We start from the raw sequence: 20,489 nt of genomic DNA on the forward strand, positions 1-20,489 counted from the left end.
CCTTAATTTTATTTAACTAGGCAAGTCAGTTAAGAACAAATTCTTATTTTCAATGACGGCCTAGGAACAGTGGGTTAACTGCCTGTTCAGGGGCAGAATGACAGATTTGTACCTTGTCAGCTCGGGGATTTGAACTTGCAACCTTTCGGTTATTAGTCCAAAGCTCTAACCACTAGGCTACCCTGTTGCTGGACCCAGGAAGAGTGCTAATTGGGATTCTTAATAAATACACATTTCCTGACAGGCCGCCAGTTGGTGAGGTTAGGCAATAACGCTTTCTCCACACGGGTGCCCCCCAGGGGTGTGTGCTCAGCCCCTCCTATACTCCCTGTTCACCCATGACTGCGTGGCCACGCATGACTCTAACTCAATCATCAAGTTGGCTGACATGACAGTGGTAGGTCTGATTACAAACAATGACTAGATGGCCTACAGGGAGGAAGTTAGAGCCCTTGCGGAGTGTTGCCAGGAAAACAACCTATCCCTCAACAAAACAATGGAGCTGATCATGGACAACAGGGAGCACCATCCTCATCAACGGAGCCGCAGTGGATAGGGTCAAAAGCTTCAACTTCCTTGGCCTGCACGTCACTAAGGACCTGAAATGGTCTCACCACACTGACACAGTGTTGCCTGTTTTGCATGTTATTTTGGAATTAATGTGTCACATATCAGTTTGCAAACGAAATAAAGACAAATGTATTGAGTGAATAAAGTCGCATACAAACATGGTCTCTTGCTTTCTAAAGGCAGGTGTTTCAGCCTAGCTCAGTGCTTTCTGTGGTGGACGGGCAGACAGTGGAAAATACAGAGCGTAGGCATTGGTAATCTTCTCTAGTTGCGCCGTGATTGGCTCAGTGTTCTATCACTCATGGGGACACTAGGTCATCGCAGAATCTGCAGGGAGAGCTTGAAAATTCAAGCCCCTTGGGTGCTGCTATAGATTTACATTAGAAGTACCTGTCCAAGAAGGGTCAAGGTCATTGGCCACAGATAAAATCACATTATAGCTACCATAGCTAGACAAGCAGTCATCATTGTGAATCACATCGACAATCTACTGGCAAAGCAATCACTATTTTGCTTCCCCTGCATGCTATTTGGTGGAGAGGATTTGTGGCTCAAGTCTGGGTTTAAGAATTTAAAACATCTGTCTGAAAGGGTCTCTTCCAAGCTTAAAATGATAAACATTCACACGCAACACCATGGGACAGAAAAGGTTGAATACATTGGCCATGCTGTCAATCCAGCATGACTTCTGCCGAGTTCAAGACAACTTGGAAGTCGGGGAAAAAACTTTGAACTGTCATCCAACTCAGAATACAAGTCGGGAACTCTGGCCTTTTTCTAGAGCTCTGACCTGAAGATCACCGATGTCATGATTCGACCTTGTTTGTCTTGAAAACACCATAAATCCAGAGAATGACAGACTTTGATCACAGTATTTGCCCACGAAGGACCGCAACACCACCTTCCTGTTCAAGTGAGCACAGCACAACAACGCTGAGTCCAAAAATGTCTTGCATGCTGCTGCATAAATGATGTAATATGCCAGGGAGATATGTATACTGTAGCTAAGAAAATAATACTAAGTGAATGTTGTGTAGTAAGATGCTAGTAGCCCATGTGCCTCACCCTAATAATTTGGTCTATTTACCCCTCTTAATTTCGCCTACTGTTCTAACTTGGTGGTGCACATGTAGTCTATAACCTGTTTTAGAGAAATGTAATCATTGAATATTGTAAGAGCTTTCCTTGTCTGCTTATATGCCCCATTTATTTATCCTTGGTGTACAGGGAGAACACTGTAAGAACGGCCCATGTTTTGATTTCTGTTGCTGTACATTTCAAAAGTGCCCAACAAGTAGTTATATTGACTAACGTTATGTCCGTCCTAGCTGCTCAATGTCTTAATCGAAATTATGGATTGCCTCTTATCCGCTTGTTGTCCCCTTATGCCATAGTTTGTACATCTCAATTGTCATTAGAAACCACATTTGTTCAAGCAAGTCAGCCATATCAGCTATGTTTTTCTTAAAGGCAGTAAATGAGAATGAATTAACTGTTTCACTGCCAGACAAGGCTCCGTTGATAGCCAGGTGTAGCAGTGGTAAGGTGTTGGGACAGCTTTATGAAGGCCCTAACAGTTTGTGGGCACCTTTTATATATATATATATACACACAGGGGGTAACGGCACAGAGTCAATGTCAATGTGCGGGGGCACAGGTGTTGAGGTAATTGAGTTAATATGTACATGTGGGTAGAGTTATTAAAGTGACTATGCTTGGCCCCTGTGATGCACTGGGCCGTACGCACTACCCTCTGTAGTGCCTTGCGGTCGGAGGCCGAGCAGTTGCCATACCAGGCAGTGATGCAACCCGTCAGGATGCTCTTGATGGTGCAGCTGTAAAACCTTTTGAGGATCTGAGGACCATTGCTAAATCTTTTCAATCTCCAGAGGGGGGAGTAGGTTTTGTTGTGACCTCTTCACGACTGTCTTGGTGTGCTTGGACAATGTTAGTTTGTTGGTGATGTGGACGCCAAGCTCTCAACCTGCTCCACTACAGCCCCGTCGATGAGAATGGGGGCGTGCTCGGCCTTCCTTTTCCTGTAGTCCACAATCATCTCCTTTGTCTTGATCACATTGAGAGAGAGAGGGGGTTGTCCTTGAACCACACGGTCAGGTCTCTGACCTCCTCCCTATAGGCTGTCTCATCGTTGTCGGTGATCAGGCCTACCACTGATGTGTCATCAGGAGTCGTGCCTGGCTATCAGTCATGAGTGAACAGGGAGTACAGGAGGAGGCTGAACACGCATCCCTGAGGGGCCCCCGTGTTGAGGATCAGCATGGCGGATGTGTTGTTACCTACCCTTACCACCCGGGGGCGGCCCGTCAGGAAGTCCAGGATCCAGTTGCAGAGGGAGGTGTTTAGTCCCAGGGTCCTTCGCTTAGTGATGAGCTTTGAGGGCACTATGGTGTTGAACTTTGAGCTTGAATAGCATTCTCATATAGGTGTTCCTTTTGTCCAGGTGTGAAAGGGCAGTGTGGAGTGCAATAGAGATTGCATCATCTGTGGATCTGTTGGTGCAGTATGCAAATTGGAGTGTGTCTAGGGTTTCTGGGATAATGGTGTTGATGTGAGCCATGATCAGCTTTTCAAAGCATTTCATGGCTACAGACGTGAGTGCTACGGGTCGGTAGTCATTTAGGCACGTTACCTCAGTGTTCTTGGGCACAGGGACTATGGTGGTCTGCTTGAAACATGTTGGTTTTACAGACTCAGACAGGGAGAGGTTGAAAATGTCAGTGAAGACACTTGCCAGTTGTTCAGCGCATGCTTGGAGTACACGTCCTGGTAATCCGTCTGGCTCTGCGGCCTTGTGAATGTTGACCTGTTTGAAGGTCTTACTCACCTCGGCTGCGGAGAGTGTGATCATACAGTCGTCCGGGAACAGCTGATGCTCTCATGCATGTTTCAGTGTTACTTGCCTCGAAGCGAGCATAGAAGTTATTTAGCTTGTCTGGTAGGTTCGTGTCACTTGGCAACTCTCGGCTGTGCTTCCCTTTGTTGTTTGTAATAGTTTGCAAGCCCTGCAAAGCGTTGGAGCCGGTGTAGTACGATTCAATCTTAGTCCTGTATTGATGCTTTGCCTGTTTGCTAGTTCGTCGGAGGGCATAGCGGGATTTCTTATAAGCTTCCGGGTTAGAGTCCCGCTCCTTGAAAGCGGCAGCTCTACCCTATAGCTCAGTCCGAATGTTGCCTGTAATCCATGGCTTCTGGTTGGGTTATGTACTGTACGTACAGTCACCGTGGGGACGAAGTCCTCGATGCACTTTTTGATAAAGCCAGTGACTGATGTGGTGTACTCCTCAATGCCATCGGAAGAGTCCCGGAACATATTCTAGTCTGTGCTAGCAAAGCAGTCCTGTAGTTTAGCATCTGCTTCATCTGACCACTTTTTTATATACCGAGTCACTGGTGCTTCATGCTTTAATTTCTGCTTGTAAGCAGGAATCAGGAGGATGAAATTATGGTCAGATTTGTCAAAATGGAGGGCGAAGGAGAGCTTTGTAAGCATCTCTGTGTGTGGAGTAAAGGTGGTCTATTAACATTTTCCTCTGGTTGCACATTTAATGTTCTGATAGAAATGAGGTAAAACTGATTTTAGTTTCCCTGAATTAAATTCCCTGGCCACTAGGAGTGCCGCTTCTGGATGAGCATTTTCCTTTGCTCATGGCGGTATACAGCTCATTGAGCGCGGTTTTAGTGCCAGAATCGGTCTGTGGTGGTATGTAGACAGCTATGAAAAATACATATAAACTCTCTAGGTAGATAGTGTGGTCTACAGCTTATCATGAGATACTCTACCTCAGGCAAGCAAAACCTTGAGACTTCCTTAGATATCATGCACCAGCTGTTATTCACATATATGCCCTGTGTTTTACCAGAGGCTGCTGTTCTGTCCTGCTGATGGAGTGTATAACCCGCCAGCTGTATGTTCTTAATGTCGTCGTTCAGCCACGACTCTGTGAAACATAACATATTACAGTTTTTAATGTCCTGTTGGTAGGATATACGTACTTTCAGCTTCATCCCATTTATTTTCCAGCGATTGAACATTAGCTAGCAGGACGGAAGGCAAGTGCAGATTAGCCACTCGTCGCCTGATCTTCACAAGGCACCCTGATCTTTTTCCACTAAATCTCTGTTTCCTTCTCCAGCGAATCACGGGGATCTGTTGCCTGGTCCGGTTTCTGTAGTAGTATATTCCTCCCATCTGACTCATTGAAGAAGAACTCTTCGTACAGTTTGAGGTGAGCAATCGCAGTTCTGATGTCCAGAAGCTATTTTCGGTCATAAGAGACGGAGGGCAGCAACATTATGTACAAAACAAGTTACGAATATCACCCAAAAAAATTAAAATAGCATGGTTGGTTAAGGCCGATAAGACGGCAGCCCTCCTCTTCGGCGCCATGGTAACAATGCTCGATCGGGTTGAAGTCCGGGATCTGGCTGGGCCACTAAAGGACATTCAGAGACTTGTCCCGAAGCCAATCCTGCTTTGTCTTGGCTGTGTGGTCGTTGTCCTGTTGGAAGGTGAACCTTCACCCCAGTCTGAGGTCCTGAGTGATCTGTAGCAGGTTTTCATCAAGGATCTCTCTGTACTTTGCTCCGTTGATCTTTGCCTCAACCCTGACTAGTCTCCCAGTCCCTGCTGCTGAAAGATATCCCCACAGCATGATGCTGCCACCACCATGCTTCACCGTAGGGATGCTGCCATGTTTCCCCCAGACGTGACGCTGGTTTTTGCTCAGACATGCACTGTCAACTGTGGGATCTTATATAGACAGGTTTGTGCCTTTGCAAATCATGTCCAATCAATTGAATTTACCACAGGTGGACTCCAATCAAGTTGTAGAAACATTTCAAGGATGATCAATGGAAACAGGATGCACCTGAGCTCAATTTCGAGTCTCATAGCAAAGTGTCTGAATACTTATGTAAATAAGATATGTTTTTTATTTGTAATACATTTGCACAAATTTCTAAAATCCTGTTTTTGCTTTGTCATTATGGGGTATTGTGTGTAGATGAGTATTTTTTATTTTTTAATCCATTTTAGAATAAGGCTGTAACGTAACAAAACAATACTTTCCGAAGGCACAGTATACTGAAGAATAATATAAACGCAACATGCAACAATTTAAAAGATTTTACTGAGTTACAGTTCATAGAAGGGAATCAATCAATTAAAAATAAATTGTTTAGGCCCTAATCTATAGATTTCACATAACTGGGCAGGGGCCGGCCACCCACTTGGGAGCCAGGTCCACCCACTGGAGAGCCAGGCCCAGCCAATCAGAATTTGTTTTTCCCCACAAAAGGGCTTAATTCCAGACAGAAATACTCCTGAGCAACACAATTTTGTTGGAGGCGGTTTATGGTAGAGGAATTAACATTAAATACTCTGGCAACAGCTCTGTTGGACATTCCTGCAGTCATCATGTCAATCAAAACTTGAGACATATATGGCATTGCATTGTGTGATAAAACTGCACATTTTGGTGGCCTTTTGTTGTCCCCAGCATAAGGTGCACCTGTGTAATGATCATGCTGTTTAATCAGCTTCTTGATATGCCACACCTGTCAGGTGGATGGATTATCTTGGCAAATGAGAAATGCTCACAAACAGGGATGTAAACAAATTTCTGCTCAACATTTTAGAGAAATATGTTTTTTGTGCGTATGGAACATTTCTGGGATCTTTTATTTGAACTCATAAAAAAATTGACCAACACTTTAAATGTTGCATTTATATTTTTGTTCAGTATAGATAGTAATTAGGTGCTTACAGTTGTCTTATTTCACACACAGGCTACAAGTGTTTATTGGATGTTTTTTTGCATATCCCATTCCCACTGAGAGTGGAGTCATGGCCTGGGGTCAGCCATTATTGACAGCGACCCTGGAGCAATTCGGGTTAAGTGGACTCCCGAGCGGCGCAACGGTCTAAGGCACTGCATCTTAGTGCTAGAGGCGTCACTAGAGACCCTGGTTTGATTCCAGGCTGTACCACAACCTCTCGTGATTGGGAGTCCCATAGGGCGGCGCACAATTGGCCCAGCGTTGGTTAGGGTTTGGCCGGGGTAGGGCGTCATTGTAAATAAGAATTTGTTCTTAACTGACTTGCCTAGTTAAATAAAGGTTAAATAAAATACAAATAAAAAAGTGAAGAGCACATCGACACTTTTTTCCCCTAGTCAGCTCGGTGATAGAACCAGCGGCCTTTCGGTTACTTGGCCAACGCTCTTAACCGCTAGACTAACTGCCGCACTTATGCGCAAAAATTTCACTCAACTGTGGAAACCAAATGTACAGTAATATAGCTGTAATGAACTGCAAGTCTGGTTATATTTTTTTACGAATTCGTCTACCACTAGGGGGCGGCACCCTTTTCCCCTTGGTTTCCCACATCTGCGTGCCCTCTTATTATACTTCCGCTGAAGCGCTTGTAAAGTCCTCTTCTACCAGCCCGATTCAACATGGTGGGTACTTCAACATTTACAACCCCTCTAAATCTATCGTAATCCTCTGTTTTTTACTAGCCATAATCGTATTTATCTCTAGAATAGTGAAATGTTGTATGTATTACTCAATCCCAGTGACATATTGCGTTAGGATGCCCTTCCTAGCGGATTTTATGAACAATATGAGGATGCTTCTCCGAGATGCTAACGGAAGAAGCATTATGCTAGCATTTGGCTGTACATGAACAACCACGTTTTCCATGTTTTGATTTGATTACAATCAGTAGAGAACTGGCCATGCCTTTAATATTGTACACATTATCCGCAGTGTGGTTAGTGGTCTTGCACGTTGGTTTCAGCTGTTTGTAAGAAATACATTTTGTTCCGTGATACTGATTAGCATAGCTAACTATCTGATTGCGAAATCATCCTACTAGCTAGATAACCATAGGTAGTCTGTTTTCCCAATGTAGGGTACCTATTGTTTCTGACTTACTCACCGGTGTAGTTATTCGTGAGATCCATTTACTAGCAGGTAGGTATTTGGTTGGTAGCCAGTCTGCACAAAGTTGCTAGCTCGTTAGTATTAGGTACGACCTTGTATGTTAGATCCAAATGTAGCTTGCCTGGTCATGCCAGCCGTTGGCGTACTTATACCTCCTAGAATATCAACCGCTTTTGAAATGTAATTTACGTTGAACCCTGTATCGAAAGTGGCTATGGCATTGATTTAAGTGGCCAGGTCATTGATAGTACAGGAAAAGTGAATTGAGGGGCTTTCCCGTGTTCGATGGGTCCTAAGTCCCTACCGAACCCTGGTTCTCTCAGATATTTTAAATTCATAAAATGTAAGCCCATTGTCATCATTCAGGAGATGAGGATAACCTAGTCATTTGCACAAATCCTTTGTTCCACAGGGGACGAGTCAGGACCAAGACGGTGAAAAAAGCCGCCCGGGTCATCATTGAGAAGTACTACACCCGGCTGGGAAATGACTTCCACACCAACAAGAGGGTGTGTGAAGAGATCGCTATCATCCCCAGCAAGAAGCTGCGCAACAAGATCGCTGGGTGAGTCTGGTTTCTTTAGCTTTATTGTCTCTAATAGCCAAGTGGACTCGAACCTCAGCGGCATATATAAAGCTTGTCTGAGGTCAAGCAGCAGATGTTGGGTTGACGACCCTGTACAGCAACGTCCAACCAACCGTGGTGCTATTTTCTTCGTTTTCAATTTGGAAGTCACCCGTGTCTTAACTCCTGGGTCTAGTTTCAGGTGTAGCCAGCAGATCTGACACCTTACGCTTGCTCACAGCTGCACTACAGGGTTGGACAGGCAGTTTTCTTAAATTAAGTCACCACGGAGCCAGCACGAGATATGGCTCGGAAAACGTACTGCAATCGTGGATGAGAAATGCTTTGTACTCTGAATTGTCCCATTATTCCAACTGTGATACTGATTAGATGAAATGACTGCTCGTTTTTCTGGAAACGGCCCTTTTCGTCCTCATGATAGGTAGCAGAAGCCACAGCAGCCATTTTGGGTTGTCGGTGTCAGCTAATTGGATCCTTTGCTTTTTTTCAATGCTGAAGTATCTCACTAATTTCATGTTTCATCAATCAAATGTATTTATAAAGCCCTTCTTACATCAGCTGATGCCACAAAATGCTGTACAGAAACCTAGCCTAAACCCCCAAACAGCAAGTAATGCAGGTGTAGAAGCACGGTGGCTAGGAAAAACTCCCTATAAAGGCCGGAACCTAGAGAGGAACCAGGCCATGAGGGGCGGCCAGTCCTCTTCTGGCTGTGCCGGGTGGAAATTATAACCGCATGGCCAAGATGTTCAAATGTTCATAGATGACCAGCAGGGTCATATAATAATAATCACAGTGGTTGTAGAGGGTGTAACAGGTCAGCACCTCAGGAGTAAATGTCAGTAGGCTTTTCATAGCTGATCATTCAGAGTATCTCTACCGCTCCTGCTGTCTCTAGAGAGTTGAAAACAGCAGGTCTGGGACAGGTAGCACGTCCGGTGAACAGGTCAGGGTTCCATAGCTGCAGGCAGAACAGTTGAAACCGGAGCAGCAGCACGGCGAGGTGGACTGGGGACAGCAAGGAGTCATCAAGCCAGGTAGTCCTGAGGCATGGTCCTAGGGCTCAGGTCTTCTGTGAGAAAGATGTTTCATATAACATGTACTATGCTGCACTTCAATCAGGTTAGATTTCAAAACACTACTTCTAATAGCATGGCTTGGAGGGCGTTATTGATTCTATCATATCCCTGACCTGGCTGATTATTGCTAGTTTGCCACCTAAAACCCTGTATCGAAAGTGACTATGGCACAACTGTTGCCATAGTCATTGATGTTACGGGAGTTGACTGAAATATTTTCCCATGTTTGTTGGAATACCTTTTCCTGTCAAACCCTGTCTTTCAAACATATTCCTCATCCGCAACAACCTAAATGTGAATGAAACCTAATTCTCATGGTAGACTAGTTTTCAGTGATCTAGCATAAATATTTTAGTTTGAACCCATTGTCTGATCTAATGCTGTTACAATTGTGATGTTGTACATGAATTAACTGAATTCTGGTTTGTGCTCTTAGGTATGTGACCCATCTGATGAAGCGCATCCAGAGGGGTCCCGTCAGAGGCATCTCCATCAAGCTGCAGGAGGAGGAGAGGGAGAGGAGGGACAACTACGTCCCAGAGGTAAGTGTCCCCACCCACACTTCTGAGCATCAGAGCACAGTGCATCTATACTTGCTGGCACCGCAAAGGTTGTGGGTTCAATTCCCACAGGCATCACATACAAAAAAAGGTATTCATTAACTGAACTATAGGTTGGTTTGGTTAATCAGTGACATATGTTTCTTGATGAGTCTTGATGGCAATGGACTAAACACATTATTTATTGATGCTTGTGATGTATAGCTGGGTGGTGTGCTTATCAATTTAATGGGCTCTATAGGCATGTCGTGATGATGTGTGCATGTTTGATTTGCTGTCCAGTAAGGAGTTGTATTGCTGTGTCCATACCTGCGAACAGTCATGATTATAGCTATGCATGTTTCTACTTTGCCTAGGCACGTAAAGATGCATCCATAAACTGCTTTGGGTCATCGTTTATCTCCTTTATTTGCTGCCATTGGTTATCTTCAGTGTCTAGTTGGGATGTGAAATACCTTTGAGTCAGTCAAATTCTTTGATTTGCCCTGTATCGAAAGTGACTATGGCATGACTGTTGCCATAGTCATTGATAGTACAGGAATAGTAATCTTGAAAGCTTTTCCCGTGTTTGTTGGAATTCTAGTTCCTGTCAAACCCTGTATCTTTCAAACAATGTGGTAACATCGTAAACCCAGACCTGCCAACATGCACGCATTTTGCGTTCCAACTACGCAATTCTCTGTCCAGGTACGAGATCCGAGTTAAAAGTACGCAGAAATGAATAGGGCCTGATTTTATTTATTTTTATATATATTTTAATCAAATATTTACTCAGTGGATTTAACATCCCGATTCTCGAGCTGCAACACAGACATGTACGGAGTTGTCAACGGACATGTAGATTAATATATCATTATTCAACGTAGCTACGCCATGTCTGCCCCTCCTGTTTGTTGTGATGCTGAGTTTGCCAACTGTCAGCTGTACGTAAAGACATGGACAAATCCCTTTGACTATGTGTGTTGTGGAAAGGTAAACACTAATTATTTCAAGCTAACGTTAGAGAACATAAGATGGACATTCAGTGGGCTCTAAAGTGCCAGCAGTTCACTCGCATTTGCTAGTGAAAGAAAATAAATGCAAATATGAAAAATAACTGGTCGCATTTGTGCGAGTGTGATATATACATTTAATTCTGCGTCCCATTAGTTGTGTTTTCGACGTAACATTACGAGGATCACGCAACCTGATAGATTGTAATTATGAGCCACGTCACAAAAAGCATTACAAAAGTATAATATAAACATCTTGGCATTAAATGGCGTCTGAGTGCAGACTGTGAATTAATATTCAGTCTCGTTTCCAAGAACAAAACCCAGTGCAGAGCCTCCCTCAGTACAGACATGCTGAGTGTCCTCATTACCAAGAAGGTTTCAATGGTTGCCAGAGGAACTGTTTGCCACAGAGAAGTCTACCCTGATATCCTGTTACAGAAGGCTAAATCTGCTAGCTACCAGGCAAATGTGTTGAGGAAATCATTTCCTGAACATTTGAAGGTCTCTAGAAGATTTGTTCTCACCCACTGTTTCCTATCATAGCTTTTTCGTTTTTATGAATAACATGTTTATTTGCTCTGCTTCAAACATTTGTCATATCAGAGTAAAAAAAAAAAATGTGGAAAAGACATTTGTACATTTTGAAACCTAAACAAATAACTTATTTGTTTTAATTAATAAAATAAAACTCAAAGAATAAAGGCCCTTGGTGTGTTCTTTCTAATTAGAACTTGTTAGTGACTTTTACATATGTGTGAATGGAATGCGGTCAAGAAAGTATTCCAACCTTTATATAGACTTGATTTGATACAATTTTATGATTGCGATCAGACTCATGAACAGCGAGCGTGCGGGGGAAAGAAAATCCCAATTTGGCGCGTGCGAGTTGAATCTCCAATTTACCGCGCACGTCTGGTACTCTAAAAAGTTGTCAGGCCTGTAAACATTGCCCCAGGCAGCCAGTAACTGCTGTAAGCTCTTGAATTTATGTATTTAACTGTTGCCAGTTTACTATGCACACTATTACTGTGTTTGGACAGTGTTGACATGATGCATTACCACTCCATCTTTTCTGTTACCAGGTTTCTGCTCTTGACCAGGAAATCATAGAGGTGGACCCTGACACCAAGGAGATGCTCAAACTACTGGTAAGTCCCTCACAGGCAGTTACGTTTGGTGTCTTCATGATGAATAACCACTACCTGATCCAAAGTATGTGGACACCTGCTTGTGTATGGAACTAGCTTTGTCATGCTGAAACAGAAAAGGGCCTTCCCCAAACGGTTGCCACAAAGTTCGAAGCACAGAATCGTCTAGGATGTCATCGTTTGCTGTAGTGTTAAGATTTCCCTTCACTGGAACTAAGGGGCCTAGCCCAAACCATGAAAAACAGCCCCAGACCATTATTCCTCTTCCACCAAACTTTACAGTTGGCACAATGCATTCGGGCTGTTAGCCTTCTCCTGGCATCCGCCAAAGCCAGATTCGTCCATCGGACTGCCAGATGGTGAAGCATGATTCATCACTCCAGAGAACGCTTTTCCACTGCTCCAAGGTCAAATTGGCGGCGAGCTTTACACCACTCAAGTCGATGCTAGGCATTGTGCAAGGTGATTTTAGGCTTTGTGCGGCTGCTCCGGCCATGGAAACCCATTTCATGAAGCTCCCGACGAACAGTTATTGTGCTGATGTTGCTTCCAGAGGCAGTTTGGAATTCTGTAGTGAGTGTTGCAACCGAGGACAGGAGATTTTTTTTAAATATTTTTTTAACAAGCTTCGGCAGTCCTGTTCTGTGAGCTTGTGTGGCCTACCACTTCGCGACTGAGCCGTTTTTGCTCTTATACGTTTCCACTTCACAATAACAGCACTTACACTTGACCAGGGTAGCTTTAGCAGGGCAGAAATTTGACAAACTGACTTGTTGGAAAGGTGGCATCCAATGATGGTGCCATGTTGAATGTCACTGAGCTCTGTTCAGTAAGGCCATTCTACTGCCGATGTTTGTCTATGGAGATTGCATGGCTGTGTACTCAATTTTATACACCAGTCAGCAAAGGGTCTGGCTGAAATAGCCAAATCAACTCATTTGAAGGGGTATCCACATACTTTTGTGTATGTTTAGCCTTAAGATAACACCATGGCTTAAACCCTGTATTGAAAGTGACTACTATGGCATGACTTGCCATAGTCATTGATAGTACAGGAACAGTGACTTTGAAAAATGTTCCTGTGTTTGTTGGAATACCGTTTCCTGTCAAACCCTGTATCTTTCAAACATATTCTACATCCTCCACAATCTTAACTTCAGGGTGAAACTACTCACCGATATGAGACCAGGCTTCCTGTGATTTACATCGTTAGCATGAACTTGTGGTGTATTCTGGTGGTTACTTGGTGGTGAAATTGAATTTGGTCTTTCTCTTTCCTCTAGGACTTCGGCAGTCTGTCCAACCTGCAGGTCACCCAGCCAACTGTCGGAATGAACTTCAAGACACCCAGAGGAGTCTAGGCATTTGTAATATATCTCTAAATAAATACAAAATGTACAAAAAAAGCAATGAGTCTCCTAGTGGTCTTGCTGTTTAGAACAAGTAGATACGTATGAGTGATTCTTAATTGGGTATGCTAGGTTGATGGAAATTTGAGTTGGATAAGCACCTGGTCCTCAAGTCCTTGACTCAGTTATACTGTAATTTCAGGCTTTGTGCAATAAAGTTTGGTTCCTATACTATAGAGCATTCGGAAAGTATTCAGACACCACAACTTTTCCCACATTTTGTTACATTACAGACTTATTCTAAAGTGGATTCAATTGTTTTTTTCCCCCTCTTCAGTCTACACACAATACCCACATAATGACAAAGCAAAAACAGGTTTTTATAAGTGTTTGCAAATGTATTAAAATATCACATTTACATAAGTATTCAGACCCTTTACTCAGTACTTTGTTGAAGCCTTTGGCAGTGATTACAGCCTCAAGCCTTTGGTATGACGCTACAAGCTTGGCACACCTGTATGGGAGAAACTCCCAATACCTCTGCAAGCTCTGTCAGGTTGGATGGGGAGCTTTGCTGCAGAGCTATTTGCAGGTCTTGAGATGTTCGATCAGGTTCAAGTCTGGGCCATGCAAGGACATTGACACTTGTCCAGGGTTCCCACGGGTCCTTGAAAGTTTGTGAATTTGAAAGAAAAAATCAAGGCCTTAAGTTTTTAAAAATAGACATGGGTCATTGAAAGTGCTTGAAATTATACATTTTGTGCAAGAATAGAAGTTGCAGTTATTACATTTTTTTTGGTTTTTTACGTCAGTAATAGGCTACGTTCCGCTGTCTGTATGTGTCTCTTTCGCGGTTTGTGTTCTTGTTTCACGCGCCACCTGCCCGGAGAAAGTGCGACGGTCACGTGCATGATTGATTGAAGTTGAATGACACAGGTTAAACAGCGGCAAGTAAGTGAGAAAGCTAACGTTAAGCGAACCTTAAGCTATGCTTGGAAAATGTCAATTCCTGGACTCGTGGCTCTCCAAAGACATTTACAAAGACTGGCTTGTTAAAGATCCGCGGGACATCCATATGGCCCGATGCAGAGCCTGCAGCAAATCAAAAGGTCACGCCATGGGCGAAGCAGCTGCGACGAGCCATGCTGCTGGAGCGTCACATGACGGCACTCCACAAGTTAAAAGTGGTTATGTCCTACCCCTAGTAACATGTAGAAAGGAATATAACAACCACACTTAGTTACTAACGTTAATTAGTTAGCTAGATTATTCCGCCTCTTCGTGGTTGGGTAAATTAACTTTTAACGTTACAGAATTATTCGGTCGAATTAACGTTTGCTATGTTAGCTAACGTTATCTTGAAGTCTCAATTCTCCAACAATCACACCTATCGTGCTAGCTAGCTAACGTTAGCTAAGTTGTTAACGTTACGTTAGCCAACTTGCGGCAAGCAGAGCTGGACAGTGAACATTTGAAATAAATGACAGTTTGCTAACGTTAGCTGAAACGTTAGCATTGTTTAAACTGTCACCTGTAACATTACATTATTTTTATGAACATGTTATGTTTTTCATATTTCATATTCTCTCTCTGTAACACACATTCACACACAGGCTAGAAACAGAAATAAGTGTTTGTTTGATTTAAAATTATTATTATTATTTTTTTACTCCTTAGGTGTGCTGTTCTCAGATGTTCCCAGACAGTGCAATAGCCAAGACCTCAGCATGTGGTGCAACAATGTCCAGCTATATGTGCACACATGGCTTGGCTCCTGATTTCAAGCACTTGTCTAAAAAACTGTTTGCTGGGGAGGAGGACTATGTACTTCTCTTTGATGAGAGCCTTAACAGAAAAACTCAGTCAAAGCAGTGTGACTTTCATGTCCGTTTATGGGATGAGGACAAAGTTGTGACGAGATTTTAGGATTCTACATTTGTGCATTTGTGGGTCCGACTGCGTTGGACCTTAAAGCTGTCTATGAGAAGAGCACCGAAGATCTACCAAAGAAAAACATGGTTCAGATCTCCATGGATGGACCAAATGTAAATTGGTCATTTTACTTAAAGGTTGAGAAGTCCCTCCTAGATTTTGATGTACACCTTATAAACATTGGCAGTTACGGTCTCCATATTGTACATGGAGCATTTCGGAAGGGAGTGGAAGAGACAGAGTGGAAAGTCGACAGTGTACTGCATGCTATGTACCAACTTCTGAAGGATACTCCAGCCCGCAGGGAGGACTACTTTAACATCATTGGTTCATCAGATTCCCCCAATACCACGTAAGTTTTGCAAGACACGGTGGGTTGAAAATGGGCCCGTGCTTGAAAGAGATTTAGAGTTTTTACCCCATATGGCAACATATGTGAAGGCTGTAGAGAAGAGAGGTTCAAATACAGGCACAAAGTCCTTTGAGGTGATTCAGGAGGCTGTTAAGGACCCTCTCATGACAGCAAAACTGAATTTCATCTTGTCAGTGAGCAAAGAAGTGACACCATTCCTCACACGCTACCAGACCGATAAGCCCATGGTGCCATTTCTCTCTACAGACTTGTTCAAGCTGCTTAAGAGCTTGATGAGCAGATTAATTAAGCCAGACCTCATGAAAGAAGCGAAGACCCCTCAAAAACGTATTGATGTCGAGGTGAGACAGTCATCCAATCACATCGACTCCTCACATGTCGACTTCGGCTTTGTTACTCAAAGAATTGTGAGAGACTTGTCCGCAGGGAAGAGAATTGGACAGAAAGCATTGCTGGACTTCAAAATCGCTTGCAAGAAGTGTATGCTCAACTGTTTACAAACTCATTGAGAAATTTCCATTGAAGTACTCTGTTCTCACATCTTTCTTTCTTGGATCCAAGAGAAATGGCAGGCACAAATGGAAAGATGCTGTGTACAGCAAAACTGAAGAAGGCCCTGACCTACCTTGTAAATAGTCATCGGGTGAAGGAAGAAGATTGTGATGACATCATTCGGCAATACTCACATTTTATTGATGACATTGTCCAGGCCCAACACTCAAGAGTTTGTCAACTTTGATCCTGTCCAAGACAGCTTGGACACATTTTTACATGAGTATATGTCAAAGGACAAAGAGCTCATAAATCTATGGAGACTTTGCCTCCCACTCCTCTTACTGTCACACAGGCAAGCCTCAGTAGAGCGCGGATTCTCCATCAATCAGTAGATTGAAGTGGAGAACTTGAAAGAAGATTCATATGTAGCACAGAGATGTATAGTTGACCACATAAGAGCTGTGGGTGGCATACATAATGTGTGCATTGACAGACCGCCGCTTATGTCAGTGGCATCTGCAAGGCAGAGGTATGTGACACATCAAGAAGAACAGAGACGGAGAAGAATGGATGAGCAAAAAAACAGAAAGAGAAAAGACCTTATAGATGAAATAGGTTAACTTAAAGGGAAGAAAAGAAGACTGACAGATGACATAAATGCTCTCGAGACCTCAGCAGACAAATTTGCACTCAAAGAGGCGAGCACAGGCAACCTCACTCTTATTGCCGCTGAAATAGAAACACTAGTCAACGAAAAATGTAATGACCTGAAAAGCAAATGAAGGGGCATAGCAGCAAAAAGCAAGGATGGGCACTGTTTTAACAGTTTGAGAAAGGGCAAAACACTACTCAATGAGTAAGCAATAAAAAATAAATGAAAGCAATTGAACCAAAAAGGCTAACAACCCCAGAACACAATGGTTGGAGAAATGTTATATTTATTTTGATTTTCATCTAATCTTTTATTGTTGCAAATAATTTTATTTATGGCCATGTGTTTTTTATTTCCCTATTTATTTAGTCATGTTCATGGAAAAACAAGGTCATGTTTTTGCTCTGCGACATGTTTTGTGTTAAGCTGGTGCTAATTAAATAAACGAGGAGTTACTTAGCTCTTCAACTCGTAAATAAGTCTCTATCGCTCAACTTAAACAATATATTGTTTTGCTGTGTTAGAGAAGGCAAGAGACCACGTAGTCTGCCATCATTGTAACAGCACAATTGAGAAGTGTTCACACATTCAAGCCTCTTTCTCTTTTTAATTGTTGTCTGTGAGCTTCTGTAAAGCCTGCTAGTTCTCATTATAAAAATGATCAGTGTTGTAACAGTAATTAACCTTGATCCGTGTCTCAAACTATGCCATGTTGGGTCCTTGAATTTGAGGGAATTGGGCCTGGAAAGTCCTTGAAAAGTCCTTGAATTTGATGTTTAAGAAGGTGTTGGAACCCTGGACTTGTCCTGAAGTCACTGCTGTGTTGTCTTGGCTGTGGGCTTAGGGTTGTTGTCCTGTTGGAAGGTGAACCTTCGCCCCAATCAGGTCCTGAGCGCTCTGGAACAGTTTTTCATCAAGGATCTCTGTACTTTCCCTCGATCCTGACTAGTCTTCCAGTCCACAGGAACTCTGGAGCTCTGTAAATGACCATTGGGTTCTTGTTCACCACCCTGACCAAGGCCCTTCTCCTCTGATTGCTCAGTTTGGCCGGGCGGCCAGCTCTTGGAAGGGTTGGTGGTTCCAAACTTATTCCATTTGAGAATGATTGAGGCCACTGTGTTCTTGGACCTTCAATGCTGCAGAAATGTTTTGGTACACTTTACTGTGCCTTGACACAATCCTGTCTCGGAGCTCTACGGACAATTCCTTCGACCTCATGGCTTGGTTTTTGCTCTGACATGCACTGTCAACTGTGGGACCTTATATAGACAGGTGTGTGCCTTTCCAAATCACGTCCAATCACTTGAATTTACCACAGTTGGACTCCAATCAAGTTGTAGAAATATCAAGGATGATCAATGGAAACAGGATGTACCTGAGCTCAATTTCAAGTCTCATAGCAAAGGGTCTGAATACTTATAAATTTGCCAATTTCTAAAAACCTGTTTTTGGTATTATGGGGGTATTGTGTGTAGATGGATGAAACAAATTCAATATTTAATCTATTTTAGAATAAGGCTATAACGTAATGAAATGTGGAAAAAGTAAAGGTTTTTGAATACTTTCTGAATGCACTATACTTCTAGTATTACACACTCACGACTACAGCACCATTGTGAGTCCGGTGTGCGATTTACATGACTTAACATTTTAGAGATCTTGAGTGTTGATTGAGTCTATTAGAACAAACATTCCCTTTGACCCATTCAGTCAAATTTGAAACTGTCAGTTCCCTCTGAGATCAAATGGCATCTTTATATTTTGTTTTCCTACTTATGTGAAGATGGAATTACTTAACTGTTTGGAACAAGTTACATTTGTAATATAGTTTATGGAAAAACATGACTATAATTAAAGTATGTAATTGAAGTACAGTTTTAGATCCAACCAAGTGTGATCCTGACTAATTTTCACTAAATTAGTTCTCCAGCTTGCACCCTGGCTGAAGACTGCTTTAATACGCCTTAATTCCCTAATTCATCACCTCTAACATGTACGTTTTTGTTATACTGTGAAAAGAAACGTGTCATGAAATTTAAGTTCGAGTGGTTTTGAGGTACAGTTGTTGAAATTCTCAAGAGGATCTTTGTATCATGAGAACAGCATATTAACACATTTACTAATCCTAACTAACATTTTAATAAGAGGCTTCATCATGCATTTATTAATACATTCTATTGCACAAATATTTAACTAGAAAAAGAGAATTCCGAGACCAAAAATACTGATTACGAAAGAAGTTGTGACACACTTTATTGCACAATATAGAGAGCTCAGTAACACTTAGGTGACACAAATGTTTAATCTAACTCCAGGAAACGATAGGATGTACCATTATCTAATTGGTGGTCCCACCATAACATTGACAATTATAGCCCGCCTGTATTTGAAAAATATTCATAAAAATAATGACATATGTTACATTATTATCCCTCTTTTAAATAACACAATGATAGGGGATTGAATCCAATAAACCTCCATTCACAAGCACTTCAACAGAAAGAAGTTGCAGAACGCTCCCCGTGGACAGTCGCACATTTTGCCGATTCGAGCGCCTTTCCTCACTGCGCAATGGTCCCCCACGTCGCACTGAAAAAGATTAATGAAAACAATGAGGATACTGTAGGTTACAATCCTGTAAATCGTTTCGAAACACCACGCATGTATTAAATAATCCAACGACATGTTTGAGGAACTTACAATAGCCTAGTTAAGACTACTTACATTAAGAACACTGGACCATAATAAAATAAAACTGTCTTGTCATTCTGCATTTGGTAATTAATCGTCATTTAAAAAAAGTAATACCTTCTCTGAACAGAGAAAGAGTAAAATCTTACAGTGGGAACTTGTCCAAATTTCTTTTCCCATGGATTAATTCTTTTGGTCTGCAGTTTTTTGAGAACTTCGTGTAGAGCTCCAAGCTATGGAAACAGTAGGAAATACACAATTAAAATATACTGTCAGAGCTTGAAGTGCTCTCTTGTCATTGTGTAGCGTTACTACAGTTCCTTGAGTCAATATTCACATTTTGACCAACAAACCTAAAACACCTAAAACACACGTTCTCAAGAACAATGTGCTTTTTATTTTGTATATAGCATAATTTAGCCTACTCTTCATTTATCGAGGTAGTCGAATGTAAATTCCAACAGCTACCCGCGTACATAAGCATTCATGCATACAGTTTACAGACAATATAGCTAGACTTACAAGACGTTTTTCGTTCGTTAGATTCGGATTTTGTGGATAGAAGTCGTGAATGTTTCTCGTTTCCAAATCCACTTCCATTTCTGAGTCGCTCGTTTCAGCACCACATAGGATGGACAGCAGCGCTGTACAAACTACCGCTCTCGTCCACAGTTTAGAGCTCTCCATGGTCCTGATCTGGAGAAGTGCTTTACGAGCGCGCGAAGTTGTTTCCTATTTCAACTCAATTGACCAATCCCTGCAGTTTTGCCTCCTTTCGTTTGCTCGTCAGTGTTTGTATTCTCATTGATATTGAATTGCTCCGCCTTGAGCATTGATCTCCTTATATACGTAAGAGAAATAATAACCTACGTAAGAAGCCCATTACGCTGTCAAAATTGTCTCAGCAAATGCCCTTCAGAATTATTTTTGCTCTTGTGGTCTTTGCTAGTGCACAGAGTACAGCCATGGGCAGTTTAATATTTTATTATATTATCTGATTACATTTTTTTATTACAATTAACAAAACGTAATCTGATGGTCAAGAAAGTTAGTTATATTTTCAGAGGTTCTTCAGTAAATAGCCCACCATGAA

General features: G+C 42.3%; 2 protein-coding genes and 4 non-coding genes across 6 annotated transcripts; 5 read left to right on the plus strand and 1 right to left on the minus strand.

Annotated features, from left to right (window-relative positions):
* The first annotated feature begins 6,976 nt into the window (after positions 1 to 6,976).
* On the plus strand, positions 6,977 to 13,314 carry LOC123724503 (40S ribosomal protein S17). The gene is made up of 5 exons (XM_045688285.1): positions 6,977 to 7,049; positions 7,950 to 8,101; positions 9,638 to 9,743; positions 11,839 to 11,904; positions 13,188 to 13,314. Exons 1-5 carry the CDS (start codon positions 7,047 to 7,049, stop codon positions 13,263 to 13,265), a joined length of 405 nt encoding a protein of 134 aa, XP_045544241.1. The 5' UTR covers positions 6,977 to 7,046; the 3' UTR covers positions 13,266 to 13,314.
* LOC123724966 (small nucleolar RNA SNORA71) lies at positions 7,732 to 7,862 on the plus strand. Its single transcript, XR_006757443.1, has one exon. It is a non-coding gene; the product is annotated as a small nucleolar RNA SNORA71 (small nucleolar RNA).
* Positions 9,347 to 9,469, plus strand: LOC123724968 (small nucleolar RNA SNORA71). The gene has a single exon (XR_006757445.1). It is a non-coding gene; the product is annotated as a small nucleolar RNA SNORA71 (small nucleolar RNA).
* Positions 10,245 to 10,373, plus strand: LOC123724962 (small nucleolar RNA SNORA71). Its single transcript, XR_006757439.1, has one exon. It is a non-coding gene; the product is annotated as a small nucleolar RNA SNORA71 (small nucleolar RNA).
* LOC123724963 (small nucleolar RNA SNORA71) lies at positions 12,904 to 13,033 on the plus strand. Its single transcript, XR_006757440.1, has one exon. It is a non-coding gene; the product is annotated as a small nucleolar RNA SNORA71 (small nucleolar RNA).
* A 5,629-nt stretch (positions 13,315 to 18,943) lies between the features above and the next one.
* Positions 18,944 to 20,200, minus strand: LOC123724617 (cocaine- and amphetamine-regulated transcript protein). Its single transcript, XM_045688783.1, has 3 exons — positions 19,919 to 20,200; positions 19,546 to 19,629; positions 18,944 to 19,294 (listed from the first exon to the last, which is right to left on the minus strand). Exons 1-3 carry the CDS (start codon positions 20,081 to 20,083, stop codon positions 19,187 to 19,189), a joined length of 357 nt encoding a protein of 118 aa, XP_045544739.1. The 5' UTR covers positions 20,084 to 20,200; the 3' UTR covers positions 18,944 to 19,186.
* Positions 20,201 to 20,489: the final 289 nt, after the last annotated feature.

The sequence above is a fragment of the Salmo salar genome, chromosome ssa10 (assembly GCF_905237065.1).
Source record: "Salmo salar chromosome ssa10, Ssal_v3.1, whole genome shotgun sequence".
In the NCBI taxonomy this organism is placed as follows: domain Eukaryota; kingdom Metazoa; phylum Chordata; class Actinopteri; order Salmoniformes; family Salmonidae; genus Salmo; species Salmo salar.